The sequence below is a fragment of the Sceloporus occidentalis genome, unplaced genomic scaffold, assembly GCF_023333645.1.
Source record: "Sceloporus occidentalis isolate IW3139 unplaced genomic scaffold, rSceOcc1.0.p SCAF_1, whole genome shotgun sequence".
NCBI lineage: Eukaryota > Metazoa > Chordata > Lepidosauria > Squamata > Phrynosomatidae > Sceloporus > Sceloporus occidentalis.
This window is the reverse complement of record NW_028316981.1, coordinates 221,970,798-221,995,669: the sequence shown is the minus strand read 5'-3', so window position 1 is coordinate 221,995,669 and position 24,872 is coordinate 221,970,798. Positions and strand designations below refer to the sequence as shown.

General features: G+C 43.4%; 1 protein-coding gene across 7 annotated transcripts in view; it reads right to left on the bottom strand.

Moving 5' to 3' along the window:
* Window positions 1-24,872, bottom strand: part of DNM2 (dynamin 2) — a 99,695-nt gene that overhangs the window by 59,403 nt on the left and 15,420 nt on the right. For all 7 annotated transcript variants that reach the window (XM_089489120.1, XM_089489123.1, XM_089489119.1 and 4 more), the window contains exons 2-6: window positions 14,238-14,311; window positions 9,338-9,487; window positions 8,692-8,895; window positions 7,587-7,685; window positions 6,380-6,540 (exon numbers count right to left, since the gene is read on the bottom strand). In XM_089489120.1, coding sequence (XP_089345246.1) covers window positions 6,380-6,540; window positions 7,587-7,685; window positions 8,692-8,895; window positions 9,338-9,487; window positions 14,238-14,311 — 688 coding nt within the window. The remainder of the gene's footprint in view (window positions 1-6,379; window positions 6,541-7,586; window positions 7,686-8,691; window positions 8,896-9,337; window positions 9,488-14,237; window positions 14,312-24,872) is intronic.

Here is a 24,872-nt window from a genome sequence, read left to right as displayed (position 1 = left end):
AAACCAGGGGTCGGCAACCTACAGCCCGTGGGCCGGATCCGGCCCGGCAAGGCCTTGGGACCAACCCCAGCCTGGTCCTGCCACCGATTGCCGCCCCCGCCACAGCTTCTGCGCCACTCTGGGTGCCATTTTGAGTTCTAAAATGGAGGCCGAAGTCTCACATGACCTTTCCCATCGCGGGGCAGGACGGGAAAGGTCGCACGAGACTTCGCCGCCATTTTAGAACACAGCAGTGGGCCTGTAGGATGCCCGTTGCAGTCGCCAGAGCCCTCCAGCAGGGCTACAGCAGCCGCAGCGGGCCTGTAGGAGGCCCGTTGCGGTCGTTGGAGCGCTCCTGGAAGACTCCAGCGGCCGCGGCGGGCCTTATTTTTATTTATTTATTTAAATTTAAAAAATAGTTATTTATTTTTTGGCTTTGGCCCCCCAGTTGTCTGAGGGACAGCAACCCGGCCCCTGGCTCAAAAAGGTTGCCTACCCCTGTCCTAACTAAAGTTCTAAACTGTGCCAGTTCCAACTGACTCCCAACTGTCAGCCCGGAATTTTTAAAAGTCCAGCTGACCAATCTGAAGGCAGCTGAGGGCCAGCCAATAGAATGTGGGCTGGGACCTTAACATTCCATGTGTCCGTTGGTTTTCTCAGTTGGGGTTCTCTGCATCACAGCGTCTCCTAGTGACTGGCTGGAGGGAGTCCTGGAGCAGAACCGTCTGCATTGAGAGTTCAGATGAGAGGCAAACAGGTCGATGCCTGGGGTTCCTCAAAGGGAGAACAGATGGCGTACGACGTGAGGGTTGAGTTCCCACTCGTGGAAGGAGTCTGGAGCTCTGACATACGTTATGGATGCCATGTGTCCCAGCACCACTTGAGCTGTCCTCGCCCGGATACGACGAGAGACAAGGCAGATTTAGATGGAAGACCTGAGGTTATTGAACCTGTCATGGTTTCAACATCGTGGAATCTAACATGGCGCCGATGAATCTCACTCTTTGTGTGGGACAGAGAGTGGACGTCATGGAATCTAATATGGTGTTGATGAACCTCACTCTTTGCGTGGGACAGAGAGTGGACTTTTCCGGGTTGAGTGTAAGCCTTAAGGTTCAAAGAACGGAGAGAGCATAGATGAGATGGTCGGAGAGAGTGGATCTGGTTGAGGCCACAAACAACCAATTGTCAAGGTAGGGAAAGACAATGATGTTTTGCTGGCGGAGGAATGCTGCCATGACAGCCATGCACTTGGTGAACACCCTCAGAGCTGTGGAGAGTCTGAAGGGCAAAACACGGTAGCAAAAGGAGTTGGTACCGACAGAAAAGGCAAGAAGATTCTGGTGGTCCTGTTGGATGCTGATGTGAAAATAAGCATCCCGAAGGTCCACAGTGGCAAACCAGTCTGAGTCCTGTAAAAGAGGCAAGATGGAAGACAGAGTCACCATACGGAAACACTTATAGTCAATGAAAGAATTTAAGGCACAGAGGTCTAAAATAGGACGGAGGCCTCCATTAGGTTTGGCAACAATGAAATATCTGGAGAAAAAAGTCATGGACCTGGGAAGAGAGCATGGGTTCAATGGCCCCTTTGGTGCAAAGAGAGCGCACTTCAATGAGAAGGGTGTCTGAGGGGGGAGTGGAAACAAAATTACTCCCTGCAGACAATTTTGAGGACCCAAGAGTCAGATGTTATGGAGGCCCAAGAGTGGTAAAAATGGGCCAGGTGATCCCCAAAGGGGATGACGGGGCGAAGTGGGCTGGAAAGCTTCAGAAGCGTTGTTTGCCCTGATCAGAGTCCTTGTTTTGGAAGGGCTGCTTATATTTGGATTTTGATTGACACTTTCCCGAACCAGACTGTTGTTGAGGGGAGAAGCGTTGTTGTTGATAATCAGATGATTGATTGGGCCTACCCTGGTTGCGGGGGGGGGGGTAGGAATGCTTTTGCCACCCCAAACGGCGTTGGTAGGGATGCAGAGACCGAGAGGTTGTTGACGATGGCATACTGTATTTACGGGCTGTATTTCTCATCTTGTTTCTGAAATCCAGCTTGTGTCATCAGTGTCTTCGTGGAAAAGGCCAGAGGCATCGAAGGGGAGCTCTTCAATGGCATGTATGGCCTGAGGTGTCAGGTCGGAAGATCTGAGCCATGTGTGGTGACAGCTCCTGAAAGTTGCCTGGTGGCACAATAAGCAAAGTGTCTGGCTGAGGTAATTTGTTGGGCAGCCAGGGAGTGTGCCTCGGCGTGAATCAAAAGTGCTAGGCACTTCTTCTCCTCCGAAAGGTCATCATAGAGGGGAAGAGCCCGTTTCCACAAGTGTTGTTGGCAGGCGGCCATACAGGACGCATAATTTGCAACCTTGAGGTCCACAACGGCTGAAACGTAAGACCTTCAAGCCATGGAGTCCAGTTTGCATCCCTCCAGGTCGTTTGGGATCGAAGCTACTTTAGGGGTGAAGCAGAGTTGAGATGCTTCCACAATAGCAGAGTTGGGACATGGCGTTTGACAATCCTGAACATGGAACACAAAAACAGAATTGAAGGAGGCGTTGGGACATCTATGTGCATCTATGGGATCAAGAGCTGTATTTCTCATCTTGTTTTTGAAATCCAGTTTGTCATCAGTGTCCTTGTGGAAAAGGCCAGAGGTATCAAAGGTGAGCTCTTCGGTATGGAGAACGTCAACACGGAGTGCCTTGCTCATACGGATCACCTGTTCGGTGAAGGATTTAATATCGTTGGAGGGGAAAGCGGCCCCAAGAGCTGTGAGGGCCAAATCCTGATGGAGTTGGGAATAGTCCGAGTCACCATAGTTGGGTGACTCAGATGAAATTGAAGTTCTGCGGGTGGGTTTCAAGTGGAGAGGTCAGGACAGGTGGGTGCACAGCAGAAACAAGGGGCATCTGAGACAGAAGATGCGGTTGGTCAGTGTGGATGGAGGACAGAAGCGAGAGGCTACAGCCAAAGTGGAGGCCATGCGAGATGGAAGCCGTGGTTCTTTGGTACCGGGGACATAACGTCCAGCTCGAACTTCTGAAGGATCGAGGAGGAGGTAGTAGGTCCCAGCCTGGTCGTCAAAAATGAGGTCTCTACTGGCAGGTTCAGGGAGACCGTAAGACAAATCATCAAGTTCTCCATCAAAGTGGACGAGGTCAGAAGTCTGGGAAAGACATTCCACAGGCATGCAGTGGGGTGCTGTGAGGATAGGATCAGGAAGCTGACGAGGAGAAGCATCAAGCTCCACGTCAGAGAGTTGGTATAGCTCCGAGAGCCCCTGAAGAATCGGAGAGACTCGGCTTGAGGTGGAGAGCGGAGGTCTTCTCAAGATGGAAGAGGTGCTGTGGGCTGAGCGGGCAGCTGGCCGCACAGAGTCAGTGTTGGGAGGAGGCAAGGGTTGGTCGGTACGGGATCAACTGTCGGCCTCCGGGGAGGTGGAAGGATGGGGTTTCTTTTCCTTGTTGTGAGAAGCATGCTTGGGCTTGTCTTTAGAAGACTTGTACTTCTTCTTGTCGGACTTGAAGCCATCTGAGGATTTTTTGCGTTTTGGGGAGGGAGCATGTCCTCCGGTTTGCGTTTCTCCATGGAGGGAGGGGAGATTGCAGAATCTCAGCAGAAGATGTGCCCTCGGCGGTAGGAGCCTTGGCAGTGACCCTAGTAGGAGCGGGAGGCCTCATAGGGCAGAGAACGAAGGTGCATCTCTCTGTTTTTCCTGTCCTGCAGTGTAAAGGCCTTGCAATGAGGGTACAGAGAGACGTTGTGACCCTCACCCAAGCAAAGGAGGTACATGGAGTGTCTGTCCTGGCTGGGAATCTTTCCTCTGTACTCAGTGCATCTTTTGAAAGAGTGCGAGGACATTGTCAAAACCTAACAGTGAGACAAGAGAGTAGTCAAACAAGCCAAAAATTACCGTTGACCAGAGTCCAAATCAAGTCCAAATCACTATCCAAAGAGAAGTCAAGAGCCAAAACTTGGTCAAAAAGCGGAAACGAAAGTAGAAGGAAGAAGCCATTCCAAGCGAGGTTCCTAAGCTGCTCATGCGGTGGACAAAAGGAACTGAGAAAGGGCGGGAAGACATCCTGCCTATATAGAGGATGGGCAGAGCTACCGCCAAAAGTCTTCCCTAGCAGTTCCAATAGGATTCATAATTGCTGCGCAGGCGCAGAATGACCCATGTGTGTGCTTCACAGAGACCATGAAAAAGAAAGAGAGTGAAGGGAAATTACCATGCTCTAAAACACCTGGAACTTCAAGGCACTGTTTAAGGTAGACATGTGTGCGTGTGACTATGGGACTTTAAGTCGCCTCTGGACTTATGGAGACCACATGAATGCATAGGGTTTGCTAAGGCAAGGAATACTCATAGGTTATTTTGCCAGTTCTTTCTTCTGAAATATAGCCTGCAGCACCTGGTATTCATTGGTGGTCTCTCATCCAAGTCCTAACGAGGGCTGCCCTGCTTAGCTTCCAAGATTAGTCAGGATCTGTTGCCTTTAAGGCAGGGGTTCCCAACTTGGGGGTCGCCAGGTTGGGAATCCCACCTGCCTCCCCTGGGTGCTAGTGCTGGCGCAGGCACCGCATGGGGAAAAGGGAATGGGGACGTGTCTGCCTCCTCTTTCCCTTCTCCATGTGGGTGCCGGCGCTTCTGCCAGGCAACTATGGGGAGAAAGGGACAGGGCAGGGCTCATTACTCCTCACTTTCTTCCCGCGGCTGCCAGGCAAGCGTGGGGGAAAAGGGACAGGGCGGGGCTCCCTCCTCCTCCCTTTCTTCCCGCGGCTGCCAGGCAAGCGCGGGGAGAAAGGAACGGGCACGGGGCTCCCTCCTCCTTCCTTTCTTCCCGCGGCTGCCAGGCAAGCGCGGGGAGAAAGGAACGGGCACGGGGCTCCCTCCTCCTTCCTTTCTTCCCGCGGCTGCAAGGGAACCGTGGGGAGAAAGGGACGGGGGCGGGGCTCCCTCCTCCTCCCTTTCTTCCCACGGCTGCCAGGCAACTGCGGGGAGAAGGAGACGGGGCACCCTCCTCGTCCTTTTCTTCCCGCAGCTGCAAGCCAACCGCGTTGAGAAAGGGAGGGGGCACCCTCCTCCGCCCTTTCTTCCCGCGGCTGCCAGGCAACCGTGGGGAGAAAGGGACGGGGCAAGGCTCATTCCTCCTCACTTTCTTCCCATGGCTGCCAGGCAAGCGCGAGGAAAAAGGGACAGGGCGGGGCTCCCTCCTCCTCCCTTTCTTCCCACGGCTGCCAGGCAACCGCGGGGAGAAGGGGACGGGGCACTCTCCTCCTCCTTTTCTTTCTGCGGCTGCCAGGCAACTGGGGGGAGAAAGGGACGGGGGCGGGGCTCCCTCCTCCTCCCTTTCTTCCCGCGGTTGCCAGGCAACTGTGGGGAGAAAGGGACAGGGGCAGGGCTCCCTCCTCCTCCTTTTCTTCCCGCGGCTGCCAGGCAACCACAGGGAGAAAGGAACGGGACTGCAAGCCCCAGCAGCCTTTGCGGCCAGAAGTCCTGCCCCTTCTCCCCCAGCGGCTTCCCTAATTGATTGGGAGGCCGGGAAGGGGCAGGACTTCCAGCTGCAAAGCCTGCTGGGGCTCGTAGGTGGCCGAAAGTCCCGCCCCTTTCTGGCCTCCCATTTGATCAGGGAGGCCACAGGCAGGACTTTCATCCCCAATGGGGGTTGCAGCCCAACAAAGGTTGAGAACCGCTGCTTTAAGGTATTTAGGCCCTAGGGTAATTATAAAGATAAAGGTAAAGGCAATCCCTTGAAATGAATGTCTAGTCATAACTGACTGTTGGGGGCGGTGCTCATCTTCATTCCTAAGCTGAAAAGCCAGCACTATCTAAGGACTCTGGTGGTCATGTGGCCAGCATTACTGCACTGAACACTGTTACCTTCCCACCGAAATGGTATCTATATCTACTTGCATTTGCATGCTTTCGAACTGTTAGGGTGGCAGAAGCTGGGACTAGCGACAGGAGCTCACCCCATCATGCAGTATTTGGGCCTTGAACTTCCAACCTTCTGATCTTCCACTTTTTGGACTTCACACCTTAACCACTAAGCCACCACATCCCCCAACCCCCCAAATCCTTGCAGCAGAGTCTGGAGTCTTTCCAGAGTCCCTGGAAAGGGTGCAATCACCATGGCGCAGTGGCTTTAGGACACTCCTTTGGTGCTGTGTTGTGTGGATGCAGCCCCAGAGTGCTGTGACGCTGCACACCATGTGGAGTGGTGCGTGGCGCCACGGCAACCTGGCGGTGGAGATGAGGCATGCGTCATGTGGACACCACGTCATGGCCGGTCTGCACAGGGCTGTAGTACCCTATGATCTTACTTATCCCTCCTTTCTCCTTGAATAGGATCACTAGTTAGAAAAAGACAGGAAAAAGATTCAGGCATCCACAGGAACAGCCTACCTGATTGAGGACTTTCTGCAAGTGTGGTGTTCCCATGCGGTCTGCCATATGTCTGTAAGCAGGATGGGAAAGGAAGAACTTGCGTTCAGCTGCCAAGGCTGCCCTGATGTCCTTTTTACCATCAATATCCTTCTGGCTCCGATTCACAACTCCAATGTAGCCTACAGGTGGACAGGTCCAAATGTTATTTTCTGTCTTATAGGGCTTCAGTGCAAATTTTGAGAGGAGGGCTAGGTCACATCAAGGTAGCAACTAAAGGAAACCAAGTCATTGTGACAGCACAGGAGACTGGGAAGTAACTCATTTTTGCTACAAAATTGTGACAAGTCACAGGTGGGAAGGTTCTCTCACTCCTTCTTTACTTCAAACTATATGAAGGGCAAAGCTCGGGTCATTCAACTCAGGCTCTTTTCATTGGTCCCAGGTCTCATGTTCAAATTCTCAGACTGCCTTCCTTAGTAACAAACATATTGGAATTCAACATTTACAGAAAACTAAAGGATATATACTAGTTGAATGTTTTTTAAATGTGGTTCCATCAATGTCTAAAGTTTAGTTTGGAGGTCAAATCATTGTTGAATTCAACCCTGAATGGGCAAGGGACTGAAGGATTCAAAGCAGCCTACCAAAAATAGCCTATAACAGGATAAAGCTAAAAACTAATACAGTTGAGCCTCACCTTACGCAGGGGATCCGTTCTACCCCCCCCCCCCCGGCGTAAGGTGAATTTTGCCTATGCTTGAGCCCCATTCAAATTAATGGGGCTCGTGCATGCGGTGGCGCGGGCGACCCCTTGCACACTCCCTTGAGCACGTATACTCAAAGCCACATATAATGTGGGTGCACTGTAATGTGATTGTTTCCAACAAAGTATATTAAAATCTGTGGTGCCAACCACCTACGGCTTGCATCATCATATCTAGAAATCCCCAAAGTTCATAATGAGAATGGGTCAGGGAGAAAACAGCAAGTGAACTGAGTACATGCACTTATTACAGCATCACTGGGCACAAGTCAACTGCATACACATTAACTGTACACTGCATGATAACTGAGACATATCATTAGGAGCATATAATTAATTCAAATACTTCCTTCATCCAAACGTGTTGCTTAAACACCTGCTTTACAGAAGACTATGAATTCAACAAGATTGAGTTCATTCTCCAAAATATCTGTTGGCCATAAGTTAAAATCAGATTTCTACCTCTCCGCAGAGGTAACAGTTTGTTCTCAAGGACATCTCTGGCATCTGTGCCTTCATCCATCAGATCTAGTTTGGTTATCACACCAATTGTCCGTAGGCCTGAGAAGAAACAGAACTGCTGATCAAAAGAGAAGCAAAAATGTAGGAGAGCAATTAAAGATGTGAAGTTGAAGGCTTTCAGGGCAGGCATCCATAGTTTTTTGTGGGTTTTTCAGGCTATGAGGTCATGTTCTGGAAGGGTTTATTCCTGACGTTTCACCAGCAGCTGACATTCTCATGAATTAAAGATGTTTTCATGAATGACTTCTACACGCTATTATTTAGCTGGTAGTTTTGCCTCAAAAAAAGTAACATTACCATGTATGCAAGGTATACATGGCATGCAATACAGTGATAAGAAGCAATATAATAAATGACAATATACTACAACTATATTACCTTCATATTTCTAGGCTTCTCAGGGTCATTAGGCCATTAGTTTATATATTTTATCAAACTCCAGATCCTTGACATTACAGTGTAACACAGAATAGAATTAAAAATTACTAAAACTGAGGGTAGAAATTACTCAGTTTTATTCTGCACTGCACTTGAAAGTTATAAGCTGTCTTAATGTTATGACTTTTTCCGCTATGTTCTTCCAGGCTGATTCCAGCAACCACCGTCCTTCTTCCAAGCCCCCAACTAGGAAATTCTTTTTAAAGATCAGGATCTCCATTGAATTAGGCATTTTAATATTGTGAAGTCGAAGGCTTTCATGGCTAGCATCCATAGTTTTTTGTGGGTTTTCCAGGCTATGAGGCCGTGGTCTAGAAGAGTTTATTCCTTACATTTGCCAGCAGCTATGGAAGGCATCTTCAGAGAAGATGCCAACCACAGCTGGTGGTAAAACATCAGGAATAAACTCTTCTAGAACATGACCTCATAGCCCGAAAAAACCCAAAAAACATTTTAATATTGATATATTCTGCTTTAGACAGGGCTCCCTGTTGTCAAAAGAGCAAATCAGAGTTTTATTTCAGAATCCCACCTTACTCTGTCATGGGACTGTATCCATTTATCAGCTCAGAAGGTGAAAGTAAAAAAGGACAACACACCACTTTACCTTGAGGGTCAACTTCTTTGGCCATTTTGAGAGCATCTGAGTTGGCCAAATCCATGTTGGCTGGAGTCACAGCAAGAATCAAGCTGCTCTCTCTGCTAATGAATTGAAGGATCATATCTTTGATTTGGTACTCAATGTCTTGGGGTTGGTCACCCACTGGCACCTTAGTGATACCCGGAAGGTCAATCAAAGTCAGATTCAATACTGTACATAAAATAAAATAAAATAACTAGATAAGACACAGTTTTGCAAAAGCTTACCACACAATGGATGGACAACTCTCAGCTATTAGAGTGACTCAACCTGCATACTTAAATAATAGTTTACATTTTCTGTAACACATAAGAAACAAACAAGAATTTCAAGTGGGTTCTTTATCATAAAGTTCCATTAAAATTATTTTTTAAAAAGTCTTAACCTTTCTACTTTTGTATTTTACAAGTCATAGTTGTGATGATTTTATTTCCAAAGAGTTACAGGAGCATGCCATCTCAGCACCTCACATTTTCCCAAAGGGAAATGTTGTAATGTTCCCTGTTTCTACCCTAGTGCACTTTCAGTAGTCCCAACAGTTCTCATATCTATGTATGTAATCAGTAACACCCACTTTTAGGGAGTTCCCCCAGAAGCACAAAAGCATACCTACCATGCGGTGAATACACCCTCAGGTTAATGGGAATGGGAGAAATGCCTTTATTTGTTCCTGTGATCCTGTCTGTTTCTGCTTCAATCTCCTGCCGGACTTCATCAAAATCTGTAAATTTCTTCGACTTGCAGTGCAAAAATTCTGCATATTCTGAAGAAAAAACAAACAAAACAACCTTTTGTGTATTTGGTCATTACACAATATGCTCCAGTTTAAGAACTTGGAATAAATATAAATGCAGAGTATGCCAGAAGTTATCATTATGGATCTCCGGGCAGGAAGCCTTTCATAAGATACATAAAGATGGCGGTGAAAAATGGATGACATACTATGATTTGTTAGTGTTACAAAATGATCAGTATAGTGTGCATCTACACTGTAGCAATAGTGCAGTTTGACAGTGCTTTAATTGCCATGACTCTAGCCTACGAATCATAGGATCTGTAGTTTTGTGAGGCACCAGCCCTCTTTAACAGAGAAGACTAAAGACTTGTCAAATGCCAAATCTCAAGATCCCATAGGATGGAGCTACAACACTTGTCAAATCGGATTATTTCTACAGTACAAATGCACCCCTAGATTTAAATCAGAAGAAAATATGGCAGGTTTTGATACTCAATGGTACTACCATAGACAGTTAAAAGATATAATATAGACAAGAAATACGTGGATTTGAATGCAAGAAAACAGGATTTGAGGTACAACTTTGTACAAATGAGAAACATCTGACTGACAAAACGTATGAAATTATTACTGAGGTATAAGATGGAAGATAAAGAAATTAAGGGCTGTATGGTAAAGTGGGCACAAAATTTGGGTTATAATATTGATTTGGAAAAACGTGGAAAATGATTTAAATTAAAGTTTCTACAGAATTAGGTACAGGTGGTAATTAACACTTTGCAAAACTAGCAAAATTGTACAAAGGTTGTAATAATTTATGCTGGAAGTATAAACAGGAAGAAGGTTCATTCTATTGCTTTCAGTGGACTTGCGACAAAGGAAGAAGATACTGGAAACAAATACAGGGGGATGATTCAGAAATACTTAAATACAAAATCCCTCTTAAATCAATTTTTTCTATAAGGAATATTTGATGCTCACGAAAAACATCAACACAAAAAGATTTTATTACACATTTTATTATTATACAGTAAGATTCCTTTAAGCACAGCTGTGGGAAATTGTAGAAGATTGGATAGCTAAAGTATTTGAGAAGATAGAAATGGATAAGTTAACTATGCTAAATGTAAGTAAAGGTTTTCTCTTGCCATGAATAATGGTCCTCGTCTCCGTTTCTAAGACAAAGAACCAGCATTGTCAAAGACAACTCTGTGTTCATGTGGCCAGCATGACAGCACCAAACGCTGTTTGTTACCTTCCCACTGAAGTGGTACCTATTTATCTACTCTCATTTGGGTAGACAAGGAGGTGAATAAATTTTGGCTGGACCTATGTAAGCAATCATGAGTTCTTGTAGACAATGAAGCTTGGCTTTGCTTCTTGCTCTATGTAGACAAAGTAACTGTGTCTCTTTTCTGACTACCCATCATTTCGAGAAGACCTGCAGAGGAAAACAGGTATTTGGGTGTATAATGGGGGGTGGGGTGGGTGGCGTGGTCTGAGAGGGGAATTGGACCCTAGTTTCCACATAGTTTCCCACACCTATTTTAAAGGTTCACTAGCTCCCATCAGAAGAGGTCAGGAGCCTAACAGGCTGAGATAAAAGGGAAAAACTCTGGACCAATCTCCCGTACCCCTTTAAATTCCAGTGGGAGCCAAGCTGCCAAACCTCTAAACCAGGAGACAACACTAGGTTGTTTAGAGGAAGGCAACCAAATTGTTGAAGGGTCTGGAAATCATGCTATATGAGGAAAGACTTGTGGAGCTGAGTATGTTTAGCCTGGAAAAGAGATGGTTAAGAGATGGTATGATAGCCCTGTTTAAGTATTTGAAGGGATGTCATACTGAGGAGGGAACAAGCTTGTTTTCTGCTGCTCCAGAGACTAGGACCCAGAGCAATGGATGCAAGCTCCAGGAAAAGAGATTCCACCACAACATTAGGAGGAACTTCCTGACAGTAAGGGCTGTTCGACAGTGGAAAACAATCCCTTGGAAGGAGTCTCCTTCTTTGGAGAGCTTTAAACAGAGGCTGGATGGCCATCTGTCAGGGGTGCTTTGATTGTGAGTTCCAGCATGGCAGAATGGGGTTGGACTGGATGGCTCCTTGGGGTCTCTTCCAACTATCTGATTCTAGGGAAAGATACACTAACCAAGCATCTCCTAGCCCTCTAAACAGTCAGTAGGGCAGTAGGACATCTTTACTAATGAGAAAACTTCAACAGTCTACACCTTATGCTGTAACAGGAAGTTCATTATTCTTGCTTGGTTCAAATCTAAATACATTTCGGCCCTGGGGCCTGTGACCTTGAATACTCAAGGAGGGACTGTTAATGTATATTTGTATTTTGTATTTAAAATGTTCAGATGTGACAATGGTTTGCTAAAGTAAAAAACTGGTTCCTGTTGAAGGCCAGGAAGTCTAGGCTTGAAAACAGAACGTTCAAGGCAAATGGCCGAGACAAAATGTAAACATGACATGTTTGTTGTTTGTACTGTGATTGGTTCCTATGTGGGAAGAGGCTGGACTACATCATGGGAATGTGTTTCTGATGAGAGAACAAAGGACTGTTCAGAAGTTGGTTTTTTTGTTGTTGTTGAGCATGGACTCTGAAAGAGAAGGATGTGATATATAGTACTTGTAGCTGTTAGTTTTGTAAATAGCAACTAAGACAATAAAACCCTCATTGAGTGAAGTCTGCTGAAGTCTGTTTCTTTAATTAAGCAGCTGAAGCTTGTGTGTTGGAGTTTGCTTTGATCCTGAGTTCCAGAGAAGACTTCATCTGATCCAGTTGGTACCAGTTCGGGGCTACGAGGACAAGAGACATCACCCATAACAAAGATTTTTCTAACAGGGACGACCTCAGCAGCGCATGCTCCATTCAAGCCTATGGGGCTTGGACATGTGCAAGCCTCCTTTTTTGTGAGGGATGGGGTGGGTGAGTCCAGAAACGAAGGGCCAACTGTAGTTCAAACTATGGAAGCGAAAAACTATTAAAAATCCATATAGCCAACACAGTCTTTTTAGTGAAGATAGTAAGGTTGCCTAGTTCTGGAAGCAAACTGGATAAGAATGGGAGGCCCCACTCCACTGGAATAGAATCCCTATCCTTTCTTGCTAGTTGGTTCTATTCTAAATATGCCTGAGAGAGGCACAAACTGCAACCTTGGTCTCAGTGAACATCCACAGGGAAGAAATCCCATCTTCTCAGACCAACCTCTCTCAAGTTTTAAGAAAGTAAAACACTAATTTAAACTCATTATTTTCATGTGTATGTGTCCTATAGGATTCAGTTTACCTGCTTATATCGACTACATGCACATGTGATACTCTCTGGTGCGCAATGGCTTAAAAATACAGTGGACCCTTGTTATACGCTGGGGTTTGGTTCCAAGATCTCCCATGTATAACAAAATCCGTGTATGCTCAAGTCCCATTAAATATAATGACATAGCAAAATGGTCTCCCTTATAAAAAATGGAAAATCAAGGTGTGATATTTGAAATTTATACTTTTTTTGAACATTTTCAAACCGTGTATGCTTGAATCCGTGTATAAGAAGGGCCGACTGTAATAAAAATAAAACAAAACAGCCGTTCATACATTTAAGGTTTTTACAGTGACGATCGTAACAAAGGGAAAAGAGGAACATTTCAGATAGCACTTTCTCTCCAATGTAACCTTAAGACCAAATGGGAGTACCCACCTGACAGCACCAACCACTTAGAGCACAGATCCAGAGATTATCAACTACTGTGCATACTCATGTATAAGTCTTAAAAAATTAGTTAAAAATTGACCTGAGTCAACTTATCCATGAGTCAATATAAGTACTGTACTTTAACTTTTATTTAAAAAGGAACCACACCCTGATGAAAGGCAAGAGTGTAATCTGTCCTAGAATCACTGACCCTCCTCTACTCTCTCATCCATCCAGCCTTCGTTTAGCGTGAGTACAAACAGTCATGCCTGCTGGAATTTTGTAAATCCTTTGGCATTGTTTTCCTCTGCTTTTTCCTTTACATCCTTTGTAAATGAACCTAAGTTTTACCCTCGACTTATCCACGGGTCATATCAATATCCATAATTTTGGTCCTTAAACCTGTCCTCGACTTACACAAGGTCGACTTAAAGTTGAGTATATACGGCACACTGTCAACAGTTGCCTCCTTCTCTCTAGCTATCAACAAAGTTCAGACCTGAATGCTTCGAGAAGTGTTGTATTTTTTTCTTCCTTTTTAGCTTGAGATTTAATGATTGAGATGGAGTGACTAACTGGGCATTTTATTTTATGTATTTTGATACTTGTCCTTGTAAAGAACTGACAGTGTGCAACGTGAATTCAAATACAAGGAAATCAGTTGGTCTGTTTAATTCTGTTACCTAAGCAGTAAATCAAAACAGGAATGAAGTTTAGCAACTCACTGAATATGAGATTAATTTGATATACTCTCCGATACATTTTATACAATTCTGAATCAAATATGTGCATTTTTAAAACAACCTACTCCACCTTAGGCAAGCAATAATTGGAGTAGAAGAAGTGCATTTCTTTTACTTCTAATCTATTACATCTAATCATAATAATTTATTTGCGAATGTGCTAATTTGCAAACATCATGGAATTATTTGGAATATAAAAAAAATTCAGTCAGTTAGAGCAAATAGGAATTCCTCATTTTTTGAAAAGTCACTCTTCAAGAAGAAACGGTGCATAACTACAGTGCTGCATGAACAAAGATTTGGGACACTCTTATATACAATGAAACAACCACATACCTGTTTTAGAGAAAATAAGCTGAAGGATAAGGGGTCGTCTTGTAACAATTCCAGAGCCACGGGGCAGGAAATCTCTGTAAAATATTTTTATAAGATCATATTACTTCAATGACTTGAAGTATCACAATTAAGAGCATTTAAAAATATTTTATATCCTATTATCTACTTGATATATCAGAACTAGGCAGAGAACATACTATCCCCAGAATCTGAGTTCCACAGTGTGAAATGGCCACATAAATGATAAAGCTCAAACATTTTGTGAGAACACGGAAAGGAAGTCAAAAGGAAAATCATTGTGTAAACTATAGTCATAGAGTTGGGAGAAACCACAAAGGCCATCCAATCCAGTATAGGAAATTGCACCATTTTATGATGCACTGGAATGAAAAAAATGAACAAAATTAAACATTTTAACAATTTTCAATTTTAATCACAGCCTTTCCCTTTATTTGCTTCTGTTGTAGTTAAAACAGTTAATATTAATAAGGGCTGATGGACCTGCTGCTCCCCTATTCTGACAGAACAAACTGAGTCTCAGATGTTTAAAGAGCTTTTATGGACACAGATGTGGAGCTGGATGTTGATTTCAAGCCCTAATAATTTTACAATTCTAATTATTTTACCAACTACAACCTATAAGCTACACTCCCCCATAATTCTCTCTAATTTTAAAATATTGTGTTTGTAGCTCTTAGGGAGGGGAAGACTTAGAATCTATTCCATTTCTTAAGATCTATGGGCTCACCCAGAAGCACTTCCCTCAAGGCTTCAAAGATGACTGTCTTCCCAGTTGACGAAACACAACAAAATTTAGGGCCATGTCAGTTTTCTCATTCCCTTTCCCATTCTTCAAATCTCTTAGGCAGATCCAGATGTCAAGAGAGTGACATCTCTTGGCATCTGGCACTCAAGAGAAGTTATTTTTTGTTGTTGTTGTTAACAAGAGTTGAAATTTCATTATCGTCGATGTTGTGTGCCTTCAAGTCTTCTTTGCAAGTTTCTTCAGAGGGGGGTTGCCGTTGCTTTCCCCTGAGGCTGAGAGAGTGTGACTCACCCAAGGTCACCCAGTGGGTGTCCATGGCCAAACTGGGATTCAAACCCTGTTCTCCAGAGTCCTGTCTAATATTCAAACCACTACATCATGCTACCTGTCTTTTACTGCTCTTTGTCTCTAGTCCTTTTTTTATGTGTACGCAGAAACCAATAAAGGAAATGGCTTCTGCGTACACTAATTGTATTGTTCCTTTAATATTGCTGAGCTGGTTTGAGTCCCAGTTCTGGTAAGTGAGCGAGATACTACTACTACTACTACTAATAATAATAATAATAATAACAATGATACACTGAAATCCCTTAACTGGCAACATCTCAGATAGAATGTAGTCCTGTAACTCTACCATCACCACCATCCTTCTGCATTATTTTAAAAATCTTTGCCTGATAAAGAATCCAGTGAAACTTGGAAAGCCTGCATAAGTTATTTCATGGAGCTGGCCCAAACAAAGTATGGCTACTAGTAGATTTGGGATTTTGTTGTGTGGCCAACACAGCTACCCCTGAATATTTTTGGTAGCTATAGCTATAGTATGTTAGCTATAGTACAGGATTGTTGCTTTTTTTAACCCTCTGGAAATCAGGAGAGAGAGAGAGAGAGAGAGACCAAAAGAGAGATTAGAACAGATCTTTGTACTGCAAGATAAAGGTGACAGGTGTCTCAGGGTTATTCAGATGGTGAAAATAATCCAGGATGAATCTGAGTTGAATCTCTGTAGTTCACATGCATCTCAAACACACCCGATACTTTTTTTTTTTTTTTGGGGGGGGGTGCTGCCAAAAAGCCCACTTAACCCGGGAGAAGCAACATCAGGTCCCCCCCCCCCAGTTTTTAAAAAAGATTTGCATTGTTGGCAGTGTGAATAATTGATGTGAATATACCTGGGATAAATCAGGATTAAACTCTGCATGCCTTGAATGAGTTTTAAATGCATGTGCATGGTCAACTTTCATGTTTATTCAACAGTTGGCATGTGTGAGCAACTGAAATTCCAGAGATGCACATAGATGCAGATCCATAGTGTGAATAACAAGCCCACAACACATGAGTGAAGTCATTTGTATCGTTCCACTAAAAAAACAACAACAACGTCTGAATGACATTTTACATTTCTGTTAGTTTCCTTGTGGTTTGTCATTAAGGGGTTAGGGCTATTATTATAAAGACAAGTTCTAAAAAAGAGGTCCATTATCATATGTGTCACAGTTAAAATCTGTGGCTCTACTTTACATTCACACATTTTGAAAAAAACATGTTGGATTTCCAACATGTACAATTACTTCACCAAATGAAACACTATCAAAAGGGGAATAGAAACCAGAGTTAGAATATCTCTCTCTCTCCACAAAGATGGCAATGATCAGTTCTTTTGTACACACTCTTTGGCTCTGAGTGGCTCCGAGTGAGGCACTCAACCAGCCTCAATCCCCATCATTACCAGAGGTTAATACTGAGATAGGTTTCCCAAATACCCTTTTCCAACCTTGAGCGGTAAAAATAATAAATCAGGACTGAACTGATTTTTAAAAATCATTATGGAAAAAAAGTAAACTACAGTCTAACAAAGGTATGCTCAATGCATGAAGCACTCTCATTCTACAGAAAGCATGTGATGAAGCAACAGCAAAGGCAATAGAGCTTTTCAGCAAACAGTGACATTACAAGACAGGAAGTGCAACCACAGTGAATCAGCAGAAGAGGACCAGATCTCTCCATTACACAATGCCAAAACAATAAAGCTTTACAACCCAACTGGCAGACTACTGCAACCACAGTCAATGGCCGCACATATGAGAACACAGAGAGACTGTCTCTATTAAAGAAAGCTTCAAGGCATATTGCAAAGTGGCTACTTCATGGAGATAGAAGGAAAACACCCACTGTGCAAACATGATAAACAAAGCTGTATGTAGCCTGGAACCCAATTCTCGCACTGAACAGAAACAGCAAAAGCACCAGCATCTAGTCTTCAAGCTCACTTATCTCACTCAGAGCACCAAATAGGAGGGGACTGGCCCTATCTGCCAGCAGCAGTCTCTGCTGATGGATCTTTAGGTAGCAAAAAATGGAACCATCCACGCCCAAGAGAGAGATGGTTTGCAAATGGCCAGAAAGCTTTTGGAGAAACTATCTTGAGGTGGTTGTTGCTGTGCGCCTTCAAGTCCTATCCAACTTATGCCGACCCTAAGGCGAATCTATCATAGGGTTTTCTTGGCAAGTTTCTTCAGAGGGGGGTTGCAATTACCATCCTCTGAGGCTGAGAGAGTGTGATTTGCCCAAGGTCACCAAATGGGTTTCCATGGCTGAGTAATTCTACAGAAATTCAAACAGAAATTCGAACCCTGGTCTCCAGAGTCATTGTCCAGCAATCAAGCCACTTCGCCATGCTAGCACTCCATCTTAAGAAGGGGGCCTTGAAACAGAGGAAATAATTTAGCATTTTAAGGACACTGACTGTTGGAGAGAAGAGGAGAGAGGAGGAATAGAATATCCTGGAAGAGGGCATGACTGTCTCACAATGTACACTGTAGCAGGATGCATTTTGCATTCCACTGGAATTCAAAATCCACAAAAGAGCAGCAACTTTATAGGCCAACCAAAATGCACAAAACACACCACACAACTTCTGAAGCACCACTGGCTTCTTCATCAGGCAAAGGATGTTAAAAAATTATACAGGGGAAGCAAAGTGACAGTGGTAGAGTACAGGCCTACATTTTGTATCAGATAGTATTTCTGTTGTTCAGTTGGTGGGGGGATCTCAATGCAGCCAGAGGCCAATCCCCATCTTGGTCATATGGAGAAGGGGACAGTAAAATTTAAACTCCATTAACAGCACTAAAATACAGTGGTCCTTCCACATTTGGGTTGAAGGACCCCCGTGAATGTGGAAAAACAGCAAATAAAAAACCACTCTTCTAGGAATCTCCAGGTCCTCCAGTGCAACTCTATGGTTAACGTCTGCCAGAGGTTGATCACAGGATCATGCTGGAGGACCTACAAATGCCAGAGAAGTGTTTTCTCTAGGAATGTCTAGGTTCTCCAGCACAACTCTATGGTCACCTTCAAGTAGAATTGCGCTGGAGGACTTAGAGATTCCTAGAGACAACATATTCATCAAAACCGCAAATAATCAAAGCCTTAAAAGTCAAAGCCACAAATGTGGAGTGCCAACTGCAACTCCTCTTGGGATCCAGGTGTCTCTGTCTTAACTCTTTCAAGTTTCTGCCTCTAGCAAAGGTAAAACTTTTTATTTTGGACTATAATTGGCTGAGCTTTTATAGTACTGTACTTAAAAGTTTTTCCATTATGTAGCAGTACAGACATTTTGAGAAATTCAACATCCTTTATTGACTTTGATCAAAATTCAATTTCTGAATCTGAACAAACCACTGTCTTTGAGTTATGTATCTGCCTGGAAGAATCTTAATCTCAACACATTCAAGAGAGGGATCAAAGATTATTTTGTAGGTATAACACACTTGTGACAGGACTTTAATCAGTTCGTCGCGTTTTTTAGTACATTTGTTGTCACCTTCTGTCTATTTCACAGAAAAGCAAGACCATCCAAACCCCAGAAGAACTCTGTGAAGTACGAAGGAGAGAAACCAGACACAACCAAACCAGTAAAAAGACTGTTTCTGTCTGAAATAACTACAGTCTCCTGCTCACCACCATAACACAATGTTGTCTTGTGAAACAACTGCCAAAAGCAAGAGAGAAATTCTGATGACCCAAATTACAGTACAGTTGGCTTTGACTTTTGTGGATTTGCTTATTATGCTCTCTAGGCATCTCTCGACCCTTCAACACAATTTTGCTGGTTGTGGACCAGAGAGTTGTGCTGGAGAACCTAGGCATTCCTAGAGAAAACACTTCTCTAGGCATTTGTAGGTCCTCCAACATGATTCTATGGTCAATGTCTGGCCAACAGAGTTGCACCGGACAACCTGAAGATTTCTGTCAGGTAAAAATAATGTTGTTGTTTTTTAATTTGCATTTTTTTCTCCATCCCTAACCCCAGTAAATGTGGACGACCACAGTACAATCTACAGTAGGAAGATCCACAGCATTTTGCACTTTTTTAAAAAAAAAGAACCACAATTATTTTACTTATTAGCAGCTAAAATAGGATATCAGAGTAACCTAGCTGCTGTATGTCCTGCAACACCATGCAGATTACAAATCAGCAGAATGGGAAGCAGGCACTGGTATTTTAAAATCTTCTTTCACTTATCCTCAATCTCAAATTCCAATTTCCCTGAAATCCCTCAGTAGTGTCTTCTCCAGTCACTCCCTCACTCCTACATCTTTCTTTCCACAGTTGAATATGCACCTACCTACCTCCTTTGTTTTGTTTCTCATTTCCTGTCCTCAAAAATGTTTGTTTGCTTAATATAAAAATCTAATGGACTTGCTATAAGGAAGAGGGACTGGCAGGGAAAAAAATGGAGTGAAGTTCTTTTGTGGAGGATGTATTGGGTTCAGTAGATTTTTTTTTAACCTCAGGAGTTTGAAAATGAAAATAAATGTCTGCTGAACACTGCTTAGGAACAAATGAAGCCCCTGCACTGATGGGGAAAGTGCATAAAGCAGAAAGTCTGCCTATGGCAAGAATTGTGGGGAAGGGGAACATTTTAAACATCAAAAGATGCTTGAGGAAATATTAAGATTTAATAACTACTGTGTTTGCTGGGAATGCACCAACAGATTTCAGAATAAATTCACCTTGTGCTTTAAAGATTAAGTAAAATTTTCGATTGTGTAGATTATGAAAAATGATGGATCATTCTAAATGAAATGAAAATGTCATAGCATTAAATTGCCCAGACAATGTTGCATTTTTCTCAACCTAGCTGTGTAATTTACACCCAGAATTTATATGTATAATGCATCAATTGGAGGACAAGGCATGCAGTAACACTAGACAGCAGAAAACAGTAAAGGGGAAGTCAAAGGGGAAAGTGCAAAAGAAAGGATACAGCTGAGCATTAAGGAAATGAAAATGATGACCACAGATGATTTACACCATTTTAAAATGGATGATGAAGCCATCAAAATAGTCAAAAGATTTTCTATACCTTGGCTCAAGTCATAAATCAAAATTTTAAATAAATCAAAATCAATCGCTTTATTACAGGTAACAAACCATAAGGCAAAAGTACAACAACACAGCTACAACAAAATCAGCAAATATATATATAAATCAAAATGGAAACCGCAGTCAGGAAAGCAAAAGAAGATCAGTGGTTTTTCTGCACAAGGGGAAAAAATCCCCATCCAATCTGGCACAATAAGGCCACATTACGTCCACCATTATCCCCAAATCTGGTATGATAAGGCTACATGACTCTGTATGGCCCTATCCGCACCAAACTATGGGTATGCCACCTCAACCTCAGTTTTAAAAACTCTCAGGCCTGTTACAGACTGCCAAAATAAAGCTGCTTCAGGTCTCTTTGGAGGTATGCTGTTTAAATGATGCATACATCCTAAGAATCCAGAAGCTGCACCAAAGCTGCACTCCAGTGCTTAGGAATGGAGTGTGCCTTTGGCGCGACCTCCAGACTCTTAGGACCCATGCATCATTTAAATAGCATACCTCCAAAGAGACCCGACACATTTTTGGCAGTCTGTAACAGGCCTCAGTTTTCTCCTGAGTTTGCAGGAAATTCTTGTATTTCTTGTAATGTGAACAATGTAGTGTGAACACCTTGGATTTTGGGAGTGGGATGGGAAGGCATGGGAGATTGCTGCCTGGCAGGTGGCACTGTTTACCTCAATGTCTATGCCAGTTCTCAGCCCAGAACGGTTACAGAAAAGTTTTACTTCTTCAGTGCTGCCATTACTGTACTTGCTCTGAGATCAGAAATGAGGCGCCCAGATCACAGAGGTGCCAAGAAGGGAAAACCCTTTCTGTAACTGTTCCAGGAGAAGAACTGGCCCAAACACTGAATGGTAGCGCCTGCCAGGCAGTGATTTGTCCTGCCTCTGCCAGGGAGCTGACCGAAGAAAGGCGGCAGCAACATCTGGATGCAAGGACATGTATAGACATCTACATGATGTCCCTGTAGAGAAACAGGTAGCAGGCTGGCTCCTGGTCAGGGAGTCCATTCAGACCTCTCGACTTGGCCCAGGACTTGGAAAGGCATCTATGAATGAGCAAGACAAGTTCTTAAAGTGCAAAGATATGCCACTGAATACCAAAGTCAGGATCATCCTTGCCATCGTATTTCCAACTTTTGTGTATGGTTGTGATAGCTGGGAGTAAAAGAATCCTGACAGGAAGAAAATCAGCTCATTTGAAATGCAGTGCTGGAGAAGTGTTCTATGGACACCATGGACTGCCAAAAAGACCAATACAGTGGGCTTTCTGGGGGTTTGGTTCCAGGACATCATCACCCCTAGTAGATAGCAAAATCTGTGATGGTCAAGTCCCATTAAATATAATGGCACAGTAAAATGGTGTCCCTTATAGAAAACTGCAAAATCTAGGTTTGCTCTCTCTCTCTCTCTGTGTGTGTGTGTGTGTGTGTGTGTGTGTGTGTGTGTGTGTGTGTATTTTCAAGCTGTGGATGGCTGAACCCATGGATAAAGAATCCGTGGATACAGAAGGTTGACTGTAAATGGGTCCAAGATCAAATCAAACCTGAACTCTTCCTAGATGTGAGAATAACTCAACTAAGGCTATTGTACTTTGGCCATATTATGAGACAGTATGACTCTTTAGAAAAGCCAATCATGCTTGGTAAAGAGGAAGGCAATAGGAAAAGAAGAAGACTGAATTACAGCTGGATAGACTTATCAAGGAAACCACAGTACTTAATTTGCAGGATCTAAGCAGGCTTTTGAAGAAAGGACGTCTTGGAGGTCTCTCATTCTAGGTGGGTCTCCATAAATCAAAAGTGACTTGATTACCATTAACAACATTTCCCAGGGAAGGTGAGAGTGGTGTTTCATTTCTAAGGCAATGTGTCTTAGAAACTCAGATGTGTGGGTGTATGCATGCCTTTAAGTTGCCTGTCAACCTATGGCAACCCCATGAATTTTATAGTGTTTGCTTAGGCACAGTATACTCAGAGGTGGTTTTGCCAGTTTCTGAAATATAACCTACAGCACCTGGTATTCATCAATAGTCTCTCATCCATGTACTAACCAGAGCTGATCCAGCTTAGCTTGCAAGATCAGATGGGAGCCTTTAGGGTACTGAGGAATTCCATTTGTCCTTTAAGTACCTAGCCAAGTGGTAAAGTGCAGGGCATGCTGTACTTGCTTAGTAAAAAGGAACAGGCCCTGTGTATGTGCTCAGAAGCACCTTTACTATATTCTCACTGGCAAGTACAAGTAATTGTTAACTAAGTAGGGAGTCAATTTTTAGCCTCCTAGGACTCAATCTTTTCAGAGGCTAATGATGGGTGCTAAGCTCTTTTACTTGAAGTGTGATACAGATGAAGTAGAGAACAGGATGGATAACAAAGCTATCGACCCCCTAGAGACCATATTCTTTTAGATACTGTTAAGTGAAACCATGGGTACCAGTTCCATGGATATTGGCGTCTACCGTATTTTCACTCTCCCTTAGTTTGGACCCATACACCTTTATTCCATTCTCTTCCTACCTGGTAAGATATTTTCGTATCCTTCGAGCACAGGCATAAGAAAAAGAGACTAAAGGAATGGTGCCCTTCTATGTGACAATAGATATTGGTGTCTGGAGCTCTGCTATGGAAAAGAAGCAAGAGCTCCAGTTGTGCTGACTATGTATTGCCACTTCCTAACTAAAGTGACTGAGGTCCAAAACACACTACACAAATAATGCATTTTGAGACCACTTTAACTGCCCTGGCTCAGTGCTAGGGAATCCTGGGAATTGTAGTTTATTGTGGCACCAGAGCTCTCTCTGACAGAGAAGGCTAAATGTCTCACAAAACTACAATTCTCAGAATTCCCTAGCATTGAGCCAGGGCAGTTAAAGCAGTCTCAAACTGAACTATTTCTGCAGTGTGTTTTGGACCTGAGTTTCTTAAGAACAGATTCTCAAGACACAGGAAGCTGACTAACAAAGATCTACTTATTATATACTCTAACAAAAGCTTTAGTTTTCAGCAGTTTTTCTAAACCCAACTACCCAAATTCCTTTCACTCAAGAGGCTGAGAAGGACCCCAGCCATGCTCGGTATCTGTTTTGCAAGGCACCAGAAATTGTTCTTGTAGGGCTGAACCAATACCAAGACTCACAGTCCTGACACAATCATCAAAGCATGTACACAAATGTACTATTACTCAATAGTAATTAGACTGTTAAGGATTATATATGAAGATGCTTAATTTAAGTAGTTGTCATCTGCTTCACCTCCCCATTAAAATGTTGTCAGACAAAGCCCCACTGACCATGTAGTGGAAAAACCCAATGCCTCACAAGATGGCAGAACTACAAGACTGCAAATTTCACATCTCAAACTAGGAAAAAGTATGTGGGTTCTATTTTATTGTTATGTTAATAATTTTCTGAGTGGATCTATTAGGGTTGCTCTGATCATTTTCTGCAGTTGTATCAATTCAGTTCAACAGCAGACTGCCAACTACTGTTACTGGCCCACTCTGACCATACAGTGAGAGAAACGGAAGGCCAGGACTATCACTAACAATTATAAACAGTAGCTCTTTCATAACAAAACAGATTGGGGAAGGAAAGACTATTTTCGGTGGCCTCTCCACATTTGTTGGCATTAGGTGACCACAAATAAAAGAAAACATTATTCTTTTTACCAAAGAGAACAGCTCTCTAGGAATCTCCAGGTCCTCCAGTGCAACTCTATGGTCAACATCTGCCAGAAGTTGATCACAGAACCATGTTGGAAGACCTACAAATGACTAGAAAAGTGTTTTCTCTAGGAACATCTAGGTTCTCCAATACAACTCTATGGATAACGTCTGGCAGAGTTGTGCTGGAGGACATAGAGATTCCTACAGAGAACATTTTAATCAAAACTGCAAATAATCAAGTCCGCAAAAGTCAAATCCGAAAATATATTACTAAATGAAATGACAAAGAAAGGAAGTTTGACAGCAGAGGCATCAACACACAGGTAAGCCTATCCTAGCTGGATGCTGGTAACATCAGAATCATCCCAATTATTTTAGCAACTGGCATGTTTTTATGGGAGTAAGCAGCCTTTCAATTTCCCCGATCTCAGGCTTCCCCAATGTAAGGGAAGGTTTCATCTTTTATTACAATTTACCATCCTGCCCTTCCTTGAAGAAGCTTAAGGCAGTATATATGGTTGTTCCCAATCACTGACCCTCCCACCTCACGTTGATTCTCACATCATCCCTGTGGGTTAGTTTATGAGAGTGTGAGCCTTGCTTGAATCATAGAATAGGAAGAGACCACAAGGGCCATCCAGTCCAACCCCCTGCCATGCTTTTTACTAAGGGACACTATTTTATTATGCCACTGGGACTTGAGCATCCATGGATTTCGGTATGCAAGGAGGGATCTTGGAACCAACTGTCAGTGGCTACCAAGGGCCTACTGTAATTATTATTATTATTATTATTATTATTATTATTATTAT